The sequence below is a fragment of the Equus quagga genome, chromosome 5 (genome assembly GCF_021613505.1).
Source record: "Equus quagga isolate Etosha38 chromosome 5, UCLA_HA_Equagga_1.0, whole genome shotgun sequence".
Classification (NCBI taxonomy): domain Eukaryota; kingdom Metazoa; phylum Chordata; class Mammalia; order Perissodactyla; family Equidae; genus Equus; species Equus quagga.
Window position 1 is genome coordinate 9,024,923 of NC_060271.1, and position 18,926 is coordinate 9,043,848.

At 39.5% G+C, this 18,926-nt stretch overlaps 1 protein-coding gene across 1 annotated transcript in view; it reads right to left on the reverse strand.

The window, feature by feature from the left end:
- ELAVL4 (ELAV like RNA binding protein 4) overlaps positions 1–11,855 on the reverse strand; it is an 85,582-nt gene extending 73,727 nt beyond the window's left edge. Inside the window, exon 1 of the mRNA XM_046660146.1 lies at positions 11,739–11,855. Coding sequence (XP_046516102.1) covers positions 11,739–11,855 — 117 coding nt within the window. The remainder of the gene's footprint in view (positions 1–11,738) is intronic.
- Between the last annotated feature and the right edge of the window lie 7,071 nt (positions 11,856–18,926).

Below are 18,926 nucleotides of genomic sequence, written 5' to 3' on the forward strand. Positions count from 1 at the left end.
CAGATGTTAGCTCAGGGCTAACATCTGCTACCAATCCTCCTCTTTTTGCTGAGGAAGACTGGCCCTGAGCTCACATCCGTGCCCATCTTCCTCTACTTTATACGTGGGACGCCTGCCACAGCATGGCTTGCCAAGCAGTGCCATGTCCACATCCGGGATCCGAACCGGTGAACCCTGGTCCACCGAAGTAGAACATGCACACTTAACTGCTGCACCACCGGGCCGGCTCCCCATCTTTTTTCTCTTTCAATGATAAAAATCCCAAGTTAATTCTGATTCCAAAGGAGATCATGGACATACCTTGCAAAACCCTAGGAGAATGCAGAAAACTTAATAAAGCCACACAATTTCAGGGAAGAACTGAGGGTTTATCTATGTTTAAAAACCACAGTGTGTCACCGCCCCCTCCACCCCCATGAGTTCGGGGGAGAAGATGAAGACTCTGAGGGTAGCATGTGACATCACTTCTCCTAGGACATCTGCCAGGAGCAGAAAGACTGACAGACTGAAAGAGACCTAATGTCCTCTAAGCACCTTTATTTTTCAGGTCCTTTGTATGACTGGTGCCTTCAAATACTATTTCTCATCTGATCCCCACAGAAACCCTGTAAGACAGGCATTATTACCCCCAGCTTAAAGATGAGGAAATTAAGGCTCAGAAAGCTTAAGTACCTCATCCAAGATCACCCAATTACTAACTGGAAAAGTCAGGATTCTAACCCAAATCCATATGATGTCAAAGTCCTTTGCACTTCCTGGTTTCTTAAGAAAAAGAGCAATCTTTTCACAGGCTGGCCTGTAGAGGCACAGCACGAAGGTGCTCCGAGTCCAGAGGCAGGCTCATGGTTCCGTGGCCTCTGAGTTGGCCCTGCCAACAAGGACGTGGGCATAGTGGTATCTAGTAGAAAACTAATTTTTCTACATATGTACAAGTCGACATAATACGTTTTTAGCCCCATCTGCACACTGGCCCTCTGGGTCCTAATCACAATAACCAGGTTGATTTCAGGACTGGAACCTCTTCCCCTACAGAGGCCATTAAAATATAATCAAGCTAGAAAGTTATCCTCCCCTAAAGCCACCTAAAACAGAGCAACTCCAAAATAAAACCAATTTGCATATTTTAGCCCAAATTAAAAAGTAAAAGCTAAGGATTCCCTTTTAATATCCTGAATAATAAATGCACATTTATGTAAAGCTTCCTTTGGGGAACAGTTACTACGAGGACAACTTTCTCAAGATTATTCATAAATATCACTTTTGTTTTGATGTTACAGTAAGAATCTGGACTTGTGGGAACTGTACTGTCTGTACCCAGTGCATTAACAGAGATCATTAATATTGAAGACATGTACAATACCCAGAATTTTAGATGTGTAGTTGGCTGCATGACAAAAAGTAACATAAGAAAGGATGAGTCAAACCTGGTCAAAATCACCAATAGCAGGGACTCAGTCATTTACTCCATTTTAAGTGAGCACTTTCCTAATGAAAGTTTCATTAGTAAAGATTGCAAGTTCTCAGGCTTGCCACTACAGACTTTTAAATAGCTCTTAGAGCTAAAGTTTATCATTAAAGCTGTATTTACTACTGCTGCATCTTCAAAGGGAGCACTTGAAAAAAAAAAGTTCAATTCAGCCTGTTATTTCTCATGTACAAATTAGAAAGCAACTCTAAAGGGTTTAGACTGGCAGCTTAGGAAAACACAGACTACTTAAGAAGCCATTCTTGGTACATCCCAGGGCACACCAGGGGTCACAGCTGTCTATCTATACCACACACACACACACACACACACACACACACTGCGCTATCTAGGTGGGTATGACAAAGTAATTGCATGATTTCTTCTCCACTAGCAAACTTACAGTTTGCACAGGGGCCTATCAAGAAGTCCACTATCTTCTCAGGTCCTCCCTGGAGGTTAACATGAGAAAGGTATCCGAAGAGTCACCTGTCTCAGAAGCCAGGCATTCCTATTTCCATAAAATTAACAGGTTCTAGCCACGCTCCACAGGCAGCTGATGGAAAGACAAGTTCCTTCCAACTGTCCAAACTTTACTCTTTCCTGACGGTGAACATCCAGATACATGGAACCTTATAGACAAAGATGTCCAGAAGATCTTTCATTTCTATCTTTTGGAGTCATACCTAGACTCTTACAAACACAAAAGCAAAAACATTTATGTAGCACCTAAAAATTCCAACAGATCTTTTCTCATAATTTGACACAAGCCCTATTGTGTAATGTCCAAGCTTAAAATCCCTCACCCCAACTCTATCCCCAATCACAGGAACGTAACCTCTAATTATGTCTTTTGATCAGGGTCAGAAGAAAAAGAAATGGTGACCTTGAATTCCATGTTCCAAAAGAAAGCACATAGTAAGTCCTCAAAAAATATATCTTCATCCAACGACTAAACGATACCTAGCCTCTACAGCTGGAAAAACAGTTGGAAAAACAACTCCAAAGGCTAGTTGTTACAGGAAAGTAGATAACAAAAAGCAACTGATTCATAGAATGAGCAGGAGTGGATTCAATGCCACCAAGTGCAGAGAGAGAGGAAACCTCCACGCTGTGATGTGTTTTCCAGAATTCGCTATCTTGGCTGGAATTGTTTCTCTGCTTCCTCATATCCTGAAAAAAGAACTAAACCTCTTACAGAAAATTATTTATGAATTACATTTTTATAGCTTTAAAATAAATAATAAAAAAATTAAACTCCAGTTTAAATGTTATTTTCAAACCAAGAGTCCAAGGGAAGTTATTTTCAGGAGAGACCTATGACTTGTAATTTTTTTCCATTTTTAAAAAATCACTACGCTAGTTTTGCATTTTACTTTTGTGGTTAAAAATAAGGCCTTCCAAAAACAATAAAAACAAAAACGCAAGCACAACAATTACACTGACCTTATTTCTTCAACATTTTCACCACTTTCTCAACCAAAATTTATTTAAGGATCTCTTTATGGCACTCAGCATTTCTTGATCCTTGTAGAGAGGGCTCCATATTGAAGGGGAAAATATCTCTGGTGTTAGATACAAGGAGGATCTGAATAATGATCTTCCCCAAAGCAAAAAAGGTCAGTCCTAAAATGGTCCAGCAAAAGGCAAAATCTCAGAGGTGAGGGGAGGTGTGGAGAGAGAGAGAAAGAGATAGAGATAGAGAGACAGAGACAGAGAGAGAGAGAAAGCTGCCAGGCTATTATAAGGAGCACTGACACTGCATAATTCATTTCTTAATGAATGTACAGAGAACAGCATAAATATTACCATTAAGCAGAGTGGATGTGAGCATCCAAAGCAAGCTAGCTGGCTGATTGCTTTCTCATTTTTTTGTTCTTTTGTAACAATTCCATTTCCGAAGTGCTTGATTCCTAACACTGATGCTCCAAAGCTATTGTGAGCACAATGCATGAATACTTAATGAAGTAAACAACAAACAAAATGGCTCATCTTTGGTGCCCCCAACTAGCATCCCAAACTGGATATAATTAAAGGTGTGAACAAGCAAGCAAGGAAGTAATGAACCTGCAAAGTCAAGGTTCTGAGAAATTATCTGGCATTCCGCAGTGCACCAGTTCAAATTTATCACTCATTATCTCTTGTAACGGCAAGGTGCAGATCCACATGTTGGTACCCTTCTCCACTCTTGTCTCCCAGTCTTTTTTTTTCTTTCCATTTCTAGATGGCTAATTTGTGACAATTACTGCTTGTGACAACTCCCACCCACCCACAGATCTCCTTTCTTTTTACCCTTAGAAAGCCACTGACCTATAAAAGCCCTCTACTTTTAAAATACACTGAAATTTTAAAAATACAAGGATGTTTAAAACATGCACACACTCACAAAACAAAGCATGAGATGCTCACACAGCCACCCTACCTCCTCCTTGTTTTTACCAATGTTAAAGGTTATGCTCCCCCAAAAAAACAACTCTCCTTCCAAATATGCATACATTTTAATTTGAACCCAATCCCTTGACTGAAAGGGCAGCTTCTAGCTCACAAATATTGTTGTGGATTGCACATTTACAGTTTCTCTAGTGGCAACTAAGGAAAGGTATTTGGTTACTAAGGGAAGTCTGCAGAGTCTGGATAATCTTTTTTTGACGAAGTTTTGTATTTTTCTAATAAGAGAACCCTTGGAGTTTGTGTGGAGAGAAGCCACTTCTTATGGGAAGCCAGCCCAGTTTAGTTTTCTTTCCATTTTTAGATGCTCATATACTTGCAAGTATGTATACACATTTGGTAATTCCAAATAAGGAAAGCCTAAGACAGGTGCAGGATTTCAGAAACACACATGCTTACATTGAAACACACACACAGAGTCTCCCTCTCTCACATACACATACTTTCCACATATCTATCAAATGGATGGGAGAATGGATAGTGGGCAATAAAAGGTTGAGTTCACTTTCAAAAGGGTAATCAGCCAATTCTGTACAACATGGCCCATCGACTGGAAAATAGTAAGACAAAAGCTTGAAAGTGTTTATGTCCCTTCACATCTCCCAAATTCCCAATGACACCAGGAAAAAATACTGCATTGCAGCATTTGCCAGCGCACACTCATGTGTCCAGCATCCGCTGGCCAGCTCACCAACAAATGTACATATTAATTGTCCAGGCATATAAATTAAGTGCCTGGTGGCCACAGATCACTGGAACTGATGAAGAAATTTGTCAAGGCCAAAGTACATCTGTCCATGTACAATGACCTCTATCAAGACCGCCATTCCTATAATGTGGCACACACAGATAATTTGTTTCGATTTTTAAAAAATTAAAATAAAGCATTAAGATGCTACGGGCTAATTGAAGCGGTATATCTCCTCATGGAAGGAATAGTATTTGGTCTAATCCACCCACAATAAGGAAAAAAGTGCAAAGGAAAGAAATCAAACCAAAGAAAAAGACTTGCCCTGAGGAAACCCTTCCATTGTTCATGGTAACTCTTACTGGAGAAAAACACCTTGATTCACCCACAAATTCTTTTACAGATATTAAACACACACACAAAGCACCATTCATGCAACGATTTCTAGATTTGAAATTTCAAATAGATTATCCCCAGTAGAAATGCTAAGTTTAAAATATCTGAAGTCCCAAATCCTATTTCAAGACTGAGTTTAGAACTAAAATGCAAACGCGTAGCTCATTTTCTTTCCCCTTCTTTTAAAAAATACTCTATTGTTAATACCTCACAATAATCTAGCCTTCATCTTACAACAAAATCTCTGAAAATTCAAGGACCAAGGAAGGGCTATAGGGAAAGAAAAAAGTTTCAAGGCTTTGGAAAACTATCAAACAGAAGCAAGTTCATCTATATCTGGCCAGGAGGATGACTTGATTGAATGGCGGTTAAGAATGAATGGGACTGAGATCACAAATGAAGGGTTACATTGCTTGTCAGGTTTTTTTTTTTTTTAAAGAGGTATTAAAATTGTCTTGTAAATCAATGACTCTCGAAGCAATTTTTCAGCTATTTCCCCACCGGTGTTCATTTTACCCTTTCAAAAATGCAAACATTAAATGATTTAGCCATTATGTTACAATGAGATATATGGACATTCTGATCATTAAAACTGTGATGTAGCCAGGCGTCTTTTGCAGAAATATTTCCAATCAGATTTTCATTTCTTAATAAATGCACACTCAACCTTGTGCTTCCATAAAGGCACACCTCCACATGCAGGTAGTAGGCATTAATATGTTTAAGACAAAGAAGCAAGAAAGGTCAGCAGTAGAACCACGTGTCTTTTTACAACCCAAGACAAGGTGACAGTTCTATGGAAAAGATTTTCCCCTAACTAAAAAATGCCAGAAAATTCTCAGAAAAAAGAAGTATATTGGAGATAATCAAAAAACTATTCTATTTTTAATAGCGACATATGTTAACGCACTCAAGATATGGGAGTAAGGTTCCAGTGTATGACAAAAAAATCTAAGTTTATTTATTTTTACCTCAAGAGTCAAAACAAATTTTTTAAATCCCCCATTAAGTAGACAAAACAAAAGGAAGCATCTACAAGGAAAAAAGCATGGGGGGGGGGGGGGGGGGGGGAGATTTGCAATGAAAAGAGTAAAAATTAAGAGTACTTTAAATAAAGCCAGTTATACTTTCCTAGCCTTTTAATATATTTCAGTATTTTTTATTCTCTCATTTTGGACCTTAAAATTAGCTACCTGATCACGTATCTAATTTGTCTCTCAAGAAGAATCGGTAACACATCACCATTTCAGTGATTTTTACGCTACCTCCTATTCACCTAAGTACTACACCTTTCAGTCTTCCCAGTACCCACCATCATGAGAAAAAGACTACTAGTGAAGCACACTTAGAGAAAAAGCGAGAGGTGCCTGTCACCCAGCGCACACATGGGTCCCAGACGTTCAGAGAGACCGAGAAAAAGAATTCAGCTTTTCACTCAGTTTATGCCAAGACCAGATCCAGGACCAAATGCCAAATGGAAGGCAGTGGTTGCAACGGTGCAGCCTCATGGATCCTGTGGCTGGAGGCATGGAGAGGCAAGCAAAGTGAAAAGCTAGAATATAGCTTTTTATTTATTATTTTTAAAAGTAATTTCTACTCGAGATATAAAATGAGAGATACAATGAACTCCCTGGAACTGCAGTACCAACATCTGATTTAGTAAAAATACCAATATCACCCAGCACAAAAATCATTGCTTAGGGTAAATCTATTCTACCTATATTTCTCCTACGGATATTTGCTGGAAATTTCTAAGAAATCATTTGCAGAACCTATCAGCTGTGAGAGTTCACTATTATGCTTCCGTCAACTTCATTCAATATAATTTACATTTTTTTCAAATGGCCTCTCAGGATTCCTTGCGATTTTTCGCACGTACAATTTCACAGCAGGGAAAAAGGGGAAAGAGAGAAAGAGAAAAAAAAAAAAAAAAAGCAAGATTCCCTCCTCTCCCTTCCCCCTCTGCTTCTCTCTGTTTTTTAAACCAAAAGAAAAAAAAAAAAAGAAACAAGGGAGACAGAACAGATGCTTAAAAATAGATTTCTAAAAATCACTGTAAACCAGAGTTAGAAATGTAATTAACACCTATTTATAAAGAATAATTAAAGTTGGGCCAGCCACAAAGAACAGCAAAGATAATCGAGGTCCTGTCCCCCCCCCCCTTTTTTTTTTTTTTTTTTACACTGTTTGCAGTGTGTTCTCATGATAGCCACCTGCTCCCTACTCGGCTTTTCCTCTGTTCGTTTCCCCGGCAACCTTTCATTGGGTTTTCCTCCCAGCTATCGCTTTCAGTTGGGCTGCTCGGTCTAATCTTATTTGTTTTACACCCATCAAAACAAGCAGCCAGACAAAGGCAATCCTCTAAGAATGGGAAAAAGACCACAGCTTTGTTATAACATCTATGCAGAGCGAAAAGTCCTCCCTAGGCTTTTCTAGCGAAAAATAAGTGAGATGGATATGAATTTACAGCCTCCCCCCATACCCAGCTTTGAAACCCCGTGAAAGCTATTGCTGGTGAAATTCAAAGTCAAAGTGGGCATTCGTGGCATCTAATCATGCCATTTTGTGCCATATCTTCAGGGTCAACATCAGGCGACAGAAGCGGCACTCAAGGAGTTTCCCTGCTGCCTTTTTTTTTTTTTTTCAGAAAAAGATGATGCTAAAAATAGATTTACTACTTTGGCAGAAAGGTTTTCCCCTTCCACATCGAAAAGTCCTGTTTCACAATTGCATCCGCTGGTACTGAACCTCACCTCCTCCACCTCTCATTCCCAGCCTTCCCCATCACTCCTAGTAGGAGACGGAAAAGAAATGTGCCTTTAACTTTAACAGTCGTGTAATTCTGTTGAAGCCTCACAGAGGCGGTGGACATGCCAGCCAACAGCGACGGTGACATTGTGATTGTCAAAAAGACACCAACCTTGCTTGGCTAAAATGTGTGTCTATGGAAGAGGCAGTGTGTGTGCCTGGTGTGCATGCAGTGCCATTACACTTGGAGATGGATTCTGGTTTTCAGAAAAGAGAAATACTAATAAACACACACACAAACGATCTGCACAGTGATTTACGATGCACAGTCCACCATCCTTACACACACACACACAGACACACACACACACACACACACACACACACACACACACACACGGCTGGAATCTCCAAGCTCCCTTCCTCTTTTCACTTACCATCTTCAAGCCATTCCACTCCATCTGTGATCAGAAGAAGATGGACCCTCACACAGTGTGTCAAAAGCGGAAAGGAACGTTATGTAAAAGCTGACATTCCTTCTTACAGAGCTGCTGCCCAGAGAAGGAAGCAACAACTCAACATGCCAGGCACCGCTACACATACAAGCCGCCTCCTCTTTTTTATGAGGTCATGACAGGAAACTCTTTGAAATACAAGATGCAGCATTTACTGAAGCCCAAATAAATCACTCTCTTTGCCGTTTTGACTGCGCAGTCCCCTGAAACACAACTGCCCATCTCAACGTTCAGTATCCAGGAGCTGCCTCTCAAGGTTTAAATTTCCAGCACGGAAATGGAGAGATTCCTAACCCTGCTGCATCTACCTCCAGCCCCACAAACCCAGGCACGCAGACAAACCCCCACTCTCTTGCAAAAATAAAACCCTTCTTTTGCCATTGTGGTCTCACGTAATAAAACCTTTTTCAACAAACCAGCAATTATTTCAGCCCAACTCCCCCCAACCCACCCATCCTCTCGTCTTTATGTTGAAGGGAAAACTGACAATGACCTGTTAAAAATGACAATCTATTTTCCCACTGCTTTTCAATACAAGGACCTACCCGCACTCTCTACACAAAAGAGATAGTAAATGTAGGAACCAAACAGCAGCAGAGAACTAAACTCTTGTGCAAGCATCAGACTGGTCAAGGTGTAGATGCTTCTCTTCCCTCCAGCAACACAAACAACAGATTATAAATCTAGTCGTACCTACCATAACCATTCTTATTGGCAAATATTGGGTCTCGCAGAGCTTCGACTCTTCTCTTAAAATTTGCAAAGCTTTCAGAATATATTTTTTTAAATGACTACTATTGTTATATATTTTTAAAGATCCACAAAACACAGAGTGGATGATTGTAAAGTAAATCAATTATTGGGGGGGGGGAGAAGGGGGGGAGAAAGAAAAAAAAAAAAGAAAGAAAAGGAGCAGTGAGCTGAAACCCCCGATTCTAGGATGTAGATAAGAACAACTGAACAGAGCCTTGCTGAAATTGGCTCGAAGCTTCCCCTTTTTACATCCATTTATGGGACCATCTGTCAGCTGAAGCCAGGATCTGATTGGCTGGGGAAATGAAAGAAGGCGTTGCAACATCAGGTGCTATTTAAATTAGCTACTGCCAGATTGACGATGTTAATGATTTGGTGACCTCTACAACAACAGAGACCAGATTTCTGAACTGCTTCTTGTGTCTGGTAATTAAGGCCAGGCTGAAGCAACAACAGCCATACTTGTATTTTTACCTTTTCCTCCTCCCAGCTCAAAAGTACTGTAACAACTGCAGGTCACTGGCAGCTTGCAAACCTTAACAGTGGGAGCGTCCTCCCTTTCCCCTGTCCTGAGGGCTGCACCACCCCACCCCTCGGACAGAGGGCTTTTCCCATCTAAAACATTTTCAACCACCTTATCTTTCTCGACAGTTGCTTTCTAGCGAAATGCATATTTAATGATCTGCCTCTAGGCTTAAAGATACAACAAAAGCACTTTAATGTGCTAATACATCTACATTTTAACTTTGTTATTTCCCAACATTGCTGATTTTTAGTAAGTAATGCTCCTTCCGCAGCTCACACGACCAGGTTTCAAAAGAAAGCAAATGTGAGATTGTGCTTGCTCCAGGAACTGGGGCCACATAAGTTTGCTTCAGAAAATGATTTCCTAATAAACAAACAAACAAGAAAAAAAGCCAGGGAAGGAGGGCACAGCTGTCAGCCTCTACCTTTCTGCCTCCTGTCTGAGCTTTTCAAAACAGAGAATGATGAATGATTTATTTAAATGAATTTATTTCTCAACTTGGGCAGGCGCATGATCTGAATTTTTAAAAATTCACTAAAATACGTTCTCTCTTTGCTCTCCCTACTGCTATAGAGAAAGGTAAAGCATGCTTTTGACAACAGCCTCATTTGATAACCGGTGCAGAGTGCCCATCTTGCTTAACTGAACATGTGATTTTGCATCTCTCCCTCAACGGACGTTTTTTAGCTTTGGCCTCTTAAAAGATTTGCAGAGAGATATTTAGCAAGCGTGTGGTGATGTATATATAGTTTGTATGCCTATGAGATACATTTCATAACCTCTATGCTACCAAGCCTTCAGTAAGATACTTTTTTTTGTTCCAGTTTGGGTTTTAAAGTGGCTTACCTGAGGAGTTTATGCTTTGCTTCTATCCAAAAAACTAACTTATCAGTATTTATTTAATTCACAATTTAGTCAATTTGTTCCTCAATAAATACACAGAGGTAACAAATATTACTGAAGACGTAATTCAACATAATTTTTAATCTTTGGCTGAAGTTGACAGCGAGACGGGACTGGGCAGAGTAGAAATTTAGGCCGGAAATCATGCTACACTCTGGGCTTCAAAGTCCAAGAATAAATGGGTCTGTGAAAAATTATCAGAAAAGAAAATAACCTTTACATTTTTAAAAATTAAAACTATTCTCTCCAAGCTACTATTTCATGAACACACACACAAATATATATATATACACACACACATTTTAAAAAATACAGATACACCACAAAACAATGTGTGTTGGGTACACTATATGAACTATTAGACTTGGATATAAATAAATCGAGCTATTGGAAATAAAATACATGAAATAAAAAAGGAGAAATGTGAAATCTATAATCCCCTCAAGTGGAACAATATTAAATTAAGACAACTTTTAAAATAATATATTTAGCAAATGTATAAAAGAGTCGTACAAGTCACAATAGTACTACAGTATCTACTGAACTGCGTACTAAGGATGAATTCACAGGCTAAGTGTTGTAAAGAGCTCAACAGACAGCCACAGGGCAGGTACAGGTGCCCCAAATGGAAAACAGAAACTGAGGGCGATCTCACCAATATCAAAATATTGTGAAAAGTAAATATAAACACAATGCTGACAAACACATAAATAAAAACAGGCCCCTTAAAAGTCCTTTCTCCCACCCATATTAATCTCAGCACACTTAGTGAGCCACAAATTAACATTAGGTATATCAAAAGATATTCTGGCCACTTTTCCAAAATAGTAACTGTATACCACAGTACAAACGATTAGCTGGTTTTGTTAGGCTAAAAAAATCCATGCACTATGTATATTGATCACTTCTCCAAAAACCTCCACTCTAAAGTCTTTCAACAGAATCCTCAAACAAATGCACAAACATCCTCAGAGGCCTTTTCTCTAAAGACAAAGGCAGAATCCTATTGTTGGGAAAAGTCAACCTTATTATTGCATTTCCAATAGTACCATTCATCTTTCAGAGTGAGGGGCTGACCGCTACATCAGTGGTGTGACATTTGTAAAGCAACAGATTCTCAATATATTATCTCAAGAATCAGGCAGGCGAGTCTCCCAGTCATGCATGATTTTTTTTTTTTTCCGCCACAATCCTCCACCACCACAAAAAGAAACTTGTCTCACTCAAGCAGCTAAGGCAACCTAAAAATGATATCCCAGAGCTGTGGGGCTGCCAGCACGGCTGTATCCTTCTTACCATAAATGAGCAGTTTCTTGACTCATTAATAACAATTTCCCTTAAAAGAAGTAATCTCATATCAGTCAGCCCCTCGCCACCATGCACACATCCCAAAGGTTGCAGATATCTCAGCATCAGTCGCCGGCAGCCAGCTTTCCCACACAGAGTCCAGATGGACTGTACCAGAAGCCAATTCAGCGTTAATAACTACCTACTCCGTGCAGTGGAGAAGCCTTACGTGGCACAATGGGCTAGGAAACAGCAGCCGGCTGAAACTGCAAATAAAAAAGACAACCAAATTCTCCAAAAGCACCGAAAGGAAGGAACAGAAATGGAAGCGTGAATTGTATTTCCTTGACTTCTATGAGAAAAAAAAAAAAAAGAAGAAAGAAAGAAAGAGAGATAGAAAAAAAAAAGAATCCTTCATAAACATAGGGAAAAAAAATGAAGGGGGGGGAACAGATGCTGCCCAGAGAAAAGTGACAAAATATTACCTCATTATTTAACAAAGCAGCATTAAGCGTCCTGCTGATTTCAAACATCTTGCCACAGATTTTGTTTTAAGAGAAACAGATAGAATCCTTTGCAAAGCACTCCGTCTGCAAAGGGTTCTTCAATTTTCTTGCGCACCACGGAACAGTCAATATATTATTTCCCTAGAGTTCGCACATTCAAACCTCTAGTCAGGGAGCTGAATTTTCCCCTTATCTCACACACAGTAGACTCCTGTTATATGCACTGCTCTCTTTGCAAGAGCAGCCTGCCCCAAACATGGCTGGTGTTTAAACTACTCTTTAAAGTAACAGTTCACTATATAACCACCAGGTGGGTAGAGTGCACAGATTCAAATGAACCATCTTAAAAGACTGTGGGGGGTTTTTTTTCCGTGGAATAGCTTTTGGGTGTAGGATGTGACATGAGAAACGCCAGCATCCTAACAGGCATCTTGTCTTGTATCTCTCTCCGTATCTTATCAAAATAAATAAATAAAATTCCTTCTCCTGACTTACAGCGAGGAAACAAAACAAAACACCGTCACCAACTCTAATAAGAACTGTGAAGAATGAAACACAAACAAGCTTTGTTTCATTCAGGAAAGGATGAACAAGGAAAATCCAATCCACACAGAGCAAGGGGTAAAACCAAAAACTCCAAGGAAATATTTTCCTTTAGCAAAAACAGAAAAATACTGACTCATGTGATAAAAACCCAGTTCAAAAGTATGCATATGGACGAAGCACACACAAGATGGAGGCAAGAGTTTAAGAATGCAACTTTTCGTCTCAGTAAAACATTAGGTTTATTTGATACAGTCTTTCACGATAGGAAATAACCAAAAGCTGAAAAGTAAAGACATTGAAAAAAAAAATCTTAAACATCTCTTAAAAACACAATTATACAAATAGTTATCAACAACCACAAGAACACACTAATCACCTCTCTCTCCCCAATGCTGTTCTGTTTCCCCAAGACCTGCCTCGAAGTGGAACATTTCTGTGGTATACTATTTGGGATGTATAGATAACTTGGTATCTCCTTTGTACGATTCTATTCCAATTAATCTGTTCCTTTTCCAGAGGAGCAATAAATAGAATGTCCCAAGTTGAAAGCCCCAAGTGATGGAGGGGGAATGTTAAAAGGAAAAAGACCCACCTGGACAAATAAATCTCATCACTTATATTGTTATATGGTCTGATTTTAAGGAGGATTTTATTACTTACAGAGCGTGTATGCACCATTCTACGTTCCCTCGTGTCTAAAAGAGAAACCAACACACACTGATACCTGGGATTTTGTTTCCTTGGTTGGATAAAATTAAAGCCCTGAACTTCCACATCCTCTTGCAAACACAGATGTCGATACTAGTATTTTTCCAGCCCATCCGAGCAACATTTAGCTATACACAACAGTGACTGTCTCCTTCATCTTTAAGTCAAAGCTGCATCACTTAATACCATTTAACCTCCTCGCATATATTAAGTTTCAAGTGACAATTTTTAACTGGGGAGTGCGAAGGAGGAGTTGCTCTCATCAAATTCTGGTTGTATGAAATAAGCTAATTTGTACACTCACCATATGTCTTAAACATTAATTAAAAAATGTCACTTTCTTCAAACATTAAAATGTAATCAGCCGAGTAAATAAAATATTCTTGAGTTTTCTTGCCTTGGTGATAATTTAAAGAGTGTTTATCTCAAGGTAACCTCTCTATTTTGATTACCAAGGAAGGCTTTTGATTTGAAAAGGGAAAAAAGGAGATATTGGGGGCTGGGGAAGTGAGAAGAGAAAACCACAACTGTACGTAGCTGCACAAAGGAAAATAAGATGAAGCGGGTTTTTAAGGACCCATAGTCTTGTTACCCTAAGGCAAATCCAGCCAATCAATACCACCCATTGACGGTCCACCATCTGCCATGCTACCCAGTGATGTGGCTAAACAGACCTGTTCCATATGACCGTAGCCGGCTCATTTTCAGTCGATTAGGGCAGTTCCAGAGCATTCACGTGCAATAGCACAAAACTCCAAGTCAGACTGAGCCTCTCTCTTCACACCAGTTCCTCCGAACACAGCTGCAGACCTTTTCCTCCTGTTCCTGGTGTCTGGATTACCTCTTCTTGCCCCTCAATTGAATTAGCAAGATGGGGTGGGAAGGTAGAGCGAACAGACACTCACATATCCACACACATACGGAGATAATTGCTGGCCCTTCTTCACTGTCATGCAGAAATCAGGAATTCCATGTGCTCTGCCCTAATATGATTATGGCACACCATTTAAAGAGCGTCATCAGTGCCTATGACCTGACATTTTCCTGTGCTTCAATTTCTTTTCATCCTCTCCCTCCTCCCTTGAAAAACAAACCTAAACTGCTGGCATTTCTTCCTTTAGGGAAAATATAATCAGCGTGCCCAGATAATATTATACTATATTCAAGGGCTTTCGATGAAATTTAAAGCCTCATTTTCTTTCGATGAATTGTGATGTTGGTCTTTGTCTTTTTCCTTTTTCTGTAGAAACAGTAAATGAAATTTTCTAGGAAAATGCAAACATACCACAGAGGCAGGAAAGATGCGCCCAACTGACACACAGTCTACCAGCAGCATCAGGAATTCACTGCTGACGTTATCGTCGAGATACATGACTTGGACGTGTGATGTGTTTCTCTTTCCTAAGTAGTTTTGTTTACTACAGACTGTGGGAAATAGCTAGAAATACGCTATTATATGGAGAAATGTAATAAATGGATGTCTAGTCCACTTAAATTGCCAAGAATTCACCTGTGCAGGTAAACTAACCTAAGCCTCGATTCACACTTGATCTTCCTGTTTTCTTTCAATACTCCTAAGCTTTATGCTAGAAAGGCAGCTGAAGGCAGAAGGTTTCTTTCCAGTATCAACGTATGCTTTTTCAAATGTGCCTTTGACCACACTCTTAAAGCGCTAGGGTGTCTTTCCGGGAAAGAAAATTCAAAAGACAGGAAAACTGCCTTACTTACAAAATTCTGAAAAAGGTAAATATACATTTATCCAAGAACTCTAATTTATGTGAAGTCCCTGTCTGGACTTTTCACTGATCTATTCCTCATCACAGCCTAAGAAAACCCAGCAGAGTCAATGTGCAAACAGACAGAGATTTCTGAAGATCCCTGCATTAAGGGATTTGGGGCCTTTTCATTTCAGTTCAGATGAGCTTTACTAAAAATAAAAAACAAAGAAACAAACGAAAAACCCTAGTATAAATATAAATCTTTACAAATCAAAGGCCACTGAGCAGATAAAGTGAGGAGTAGCTACTCATGCCATTAAAGGACACAGTTTTTAACCAGATTAATACAGTTTTGAAATAATTCAAAAGAAGGTTTGTCTGGATTCATTTATAATTCTGTAACTACAAATAAAGAAATAGATATATTGTAAAAGGCAAGGAAGGTAATTTGTAGAAAGAGGAGGAGGAGGGGATGGAAAAGATAAAGGGGAGGGGAGGAGGGGGATGAGGAGAAGAAATAAAGAAATCATAGGACTTATAAAGTGCAAATAAAAACTGCCATCTTTTACCAGGAGTCTACTGTATACCAAACACCACACTAGGCACTTGACATGCACAATGTCACACAACGTCATAGTAGTGAAGCTTGTTATAATTAAGCAGTCTCCTAGAAAAGTGTTTTCCTCAACTAAAAGTAAGATCTTCCCTCCAGCACTTCACAGAAGAATAAGCTTGATAAGTATTTCCTGAATGAATGAGGAAGATGGGCACAGACTAGAAGAGAAGGCAAAGGGAGGATGGAAGGCACACTCAATTTTTTTCTCAGTTAAAAATGACCAAGAGATTTCTTCGTGACCTGCTTCTAACTAGGCACGTCCTCAAAATGTATCTCATTTAATCTATCATTATGACCACACCGTAAATGTGTAGTGACAGAGATACAACAGATTAAAGCTGGAAGGTAAAAAAATCTTAGAAGGCACGATGAGTACCTGATTGAGTCCCCAGCCCCACTGCCTACTTTCTCTTCCAAACCTGGCACGAGTCCTAACAGTGACTGATCAGCAAACACTGGTTGGGTGAACTTCTGTGCCCTCAGCCCCTTATGGCACAGAGCCTGGCTCCAGGCAGCCCTCAGTTATGGGGAAGGAATGACGATCAAGACATCCACTCATCACGACCTCAAATACTACCCCAAGGCCTATTTCATTTGACTCAGGTAGGGGTCACTGAACACCTCCTTAGGGGAAAACGATATGCTAGGCTTCCTAAGCCTCAGTTTTCCCATCTATAAAGTGGGCACAATAATACTTCCCTTAAGGTTCGTTGCCAGGATTAAAACAGAGTTAGGCTTGGTGGAGGCAGTACTCTAAATGGTAGCTATTATTATTAATATGGAGAATAGGGGGAAATTGTATGAATTAGTGCCTAGCTACAAGATAATTCAATCTTGTTGGAAAAGATACAATTCAAAGATTCTCAAAACAATTAGAGAATAAGACGACAATAATGACTAAGGAAGACTGAACGGTCTGTTCTAGTTCTAAGGAAAAACGCCAGCTGCAGAACAACACTTACTTAGACCTGGGGGCAAAGTTCAGCGCTAAATTCTCAGTGTTAAGAATAAAAATAAATACAAGTCATAGTACCCACCTTCAAAGAGCTTACAATCTGGTTTGGAAAGGAGCTTTCCTTTTTACGCATGAATCTTGGTGTATAAGGAAGAATGTTAAAATACTATTAACAAAATAAAATACTGAAGGATAGTGGATGGTGAGGATGCCATCTGGAGTAAGGGGGGAAGGCTTCAGAGGAGAAGTTGGAATTAAGGCCAGGCTTAAAGAATGATAGGCTTTGTCTAGGAAAATGAGGGATATTTCATGTAAGAACAGAGTTCCAGGAGGAGGGCAGGAATGGGACATTGGCAACCAGCTCATTCTAGCTAGACCCCTCTGAGGACTCCTTTCAATCTATTCCAAGCTCTTCCATGTTTTTAAAAGTTAAAATGAGGAATGTTATGATATGATGACTGTGGAAGAGCAGACCTCTTATTCAGTAAGTACTTTTTTTTTTTTTAAAGATTTTATTTTTTTCCTTTTTCTCCCCAAAGCCCCCCAGTACATAGTTGTATATTCTTCGTTGTGGGTCCTTCTAGTTGTGGCATGCGGGACGCTGCCTCAGCGTGGTTTGATGGGCAGTGCGATGTCCGTACCCAGAATTGGAACCAATGAAACACTGAGCCGCCTGCAGCGGAGTGCGCGAACTTAACCACTCGGCCACGGGGCCAGCCCCTCAGTCAGTACTTTTATAAAAGGAAGAGGAATTAATATTTACTGAGCATCCCCATTGCACTAGGTACTTTGCCTATAAATCTCATTTAATCTCACAACTCTGAGATTTCCAATAAGGAAATTAAAGATTAGAGAATTTAAGTTATTTGCTGAAGATCACACCTCTAGTAAGAGGGAAATTTAGGTTTCAAACTTATATATGTCCAACCTTAGTCCACATTCTTTTCACCATAAATACTACCTTATATAGAAAAGTATAGATCTAAATAAATTTAAGTTTTATTCTCTGTTATTCTCTCTTCACATTCAGAGTAATGTCTTTGACATCTGCTGACATTTAAAACAATAACAATTTTTTTAAAACCACCAAACTAACCTATGCTTGCAATTTCAGTATTCTGCCACCAGGTGATGATAGAATCCTGCTCCTATGAGACTTACAAGGGTCATGTTTTGGCCTGCTATACTTTTGTGTGTGTGCTATTCCGTCCTCTATCCCAGAAGTGGAAGGAGGAGTGCCTGATCTTCAGATGGAATCATCCACTAAAGCCCCAAGACATTAATCTTGCCAAATATTTTTCAAATTTATTTATCAAAAATTCAACTATGAGCATAACTCTAAACTTCAACAATCTTCCAAAATTTCTATTACAGATTGTATTCAATGAATTATAGTTCTTTGTTACTTTCATGGAGTAGTGTGAGTTTGCAGGGTAGAAATTGTATGTTATTTGCCTTATAACCCCAGCATGTGGAATATCAGCACCTGGAACATCACAGGCGCTCAATAAAAGAACATAAATCATTGATTCTAAATATTTTAGGAAAAGTTTTGAACCAAATGCTTAGGGCAAAATAATTTGGTACTTTATTCATTAATACATAACTTTCTTTATCGAGTCACCCTTAACGCTGGCTTATTATAAAAAGCCTTTTCTTGAGGTTCATCATCAGCAGAAGCATTTCTCTGAGTGGTCAGGCACTTTCTTCTGTCTTAGCCATGGACAGTCTACATTCATCATAAGCCCCGCCCTGCTCAATAACCTACTCTACCTTTTCAACCTTCTTATGCCCAGGAAGATTGCTTCCTTTCTCCACGGGAGGTGAGGAAAAACTTGAAAAACAAGAGAGGCATGCTACATAACTGTCGGAAAGAGGCAACTCTCCACTTGACCCTTCCCAGTCCTTCCCCTCTCTGACTCTGAAGCTTGGGGGAATGACTTAACTACTTTTAAGCAGAAGAGTAAAGTTACACATTAGTGCTGAGTAGCTCGTTTCCCTTAGCAACCCCTTAGCAACAGCAGCTTCGAGTTCAAAATATCTCCTTGGAAAGGATCACATCTTTAATGAAGATGAGTACTTTTTTAATGTAAGGTTTTTGAACAGAAGTTTTAACATTACAACCCCTAAAGCCTTGTAGGCTACAAA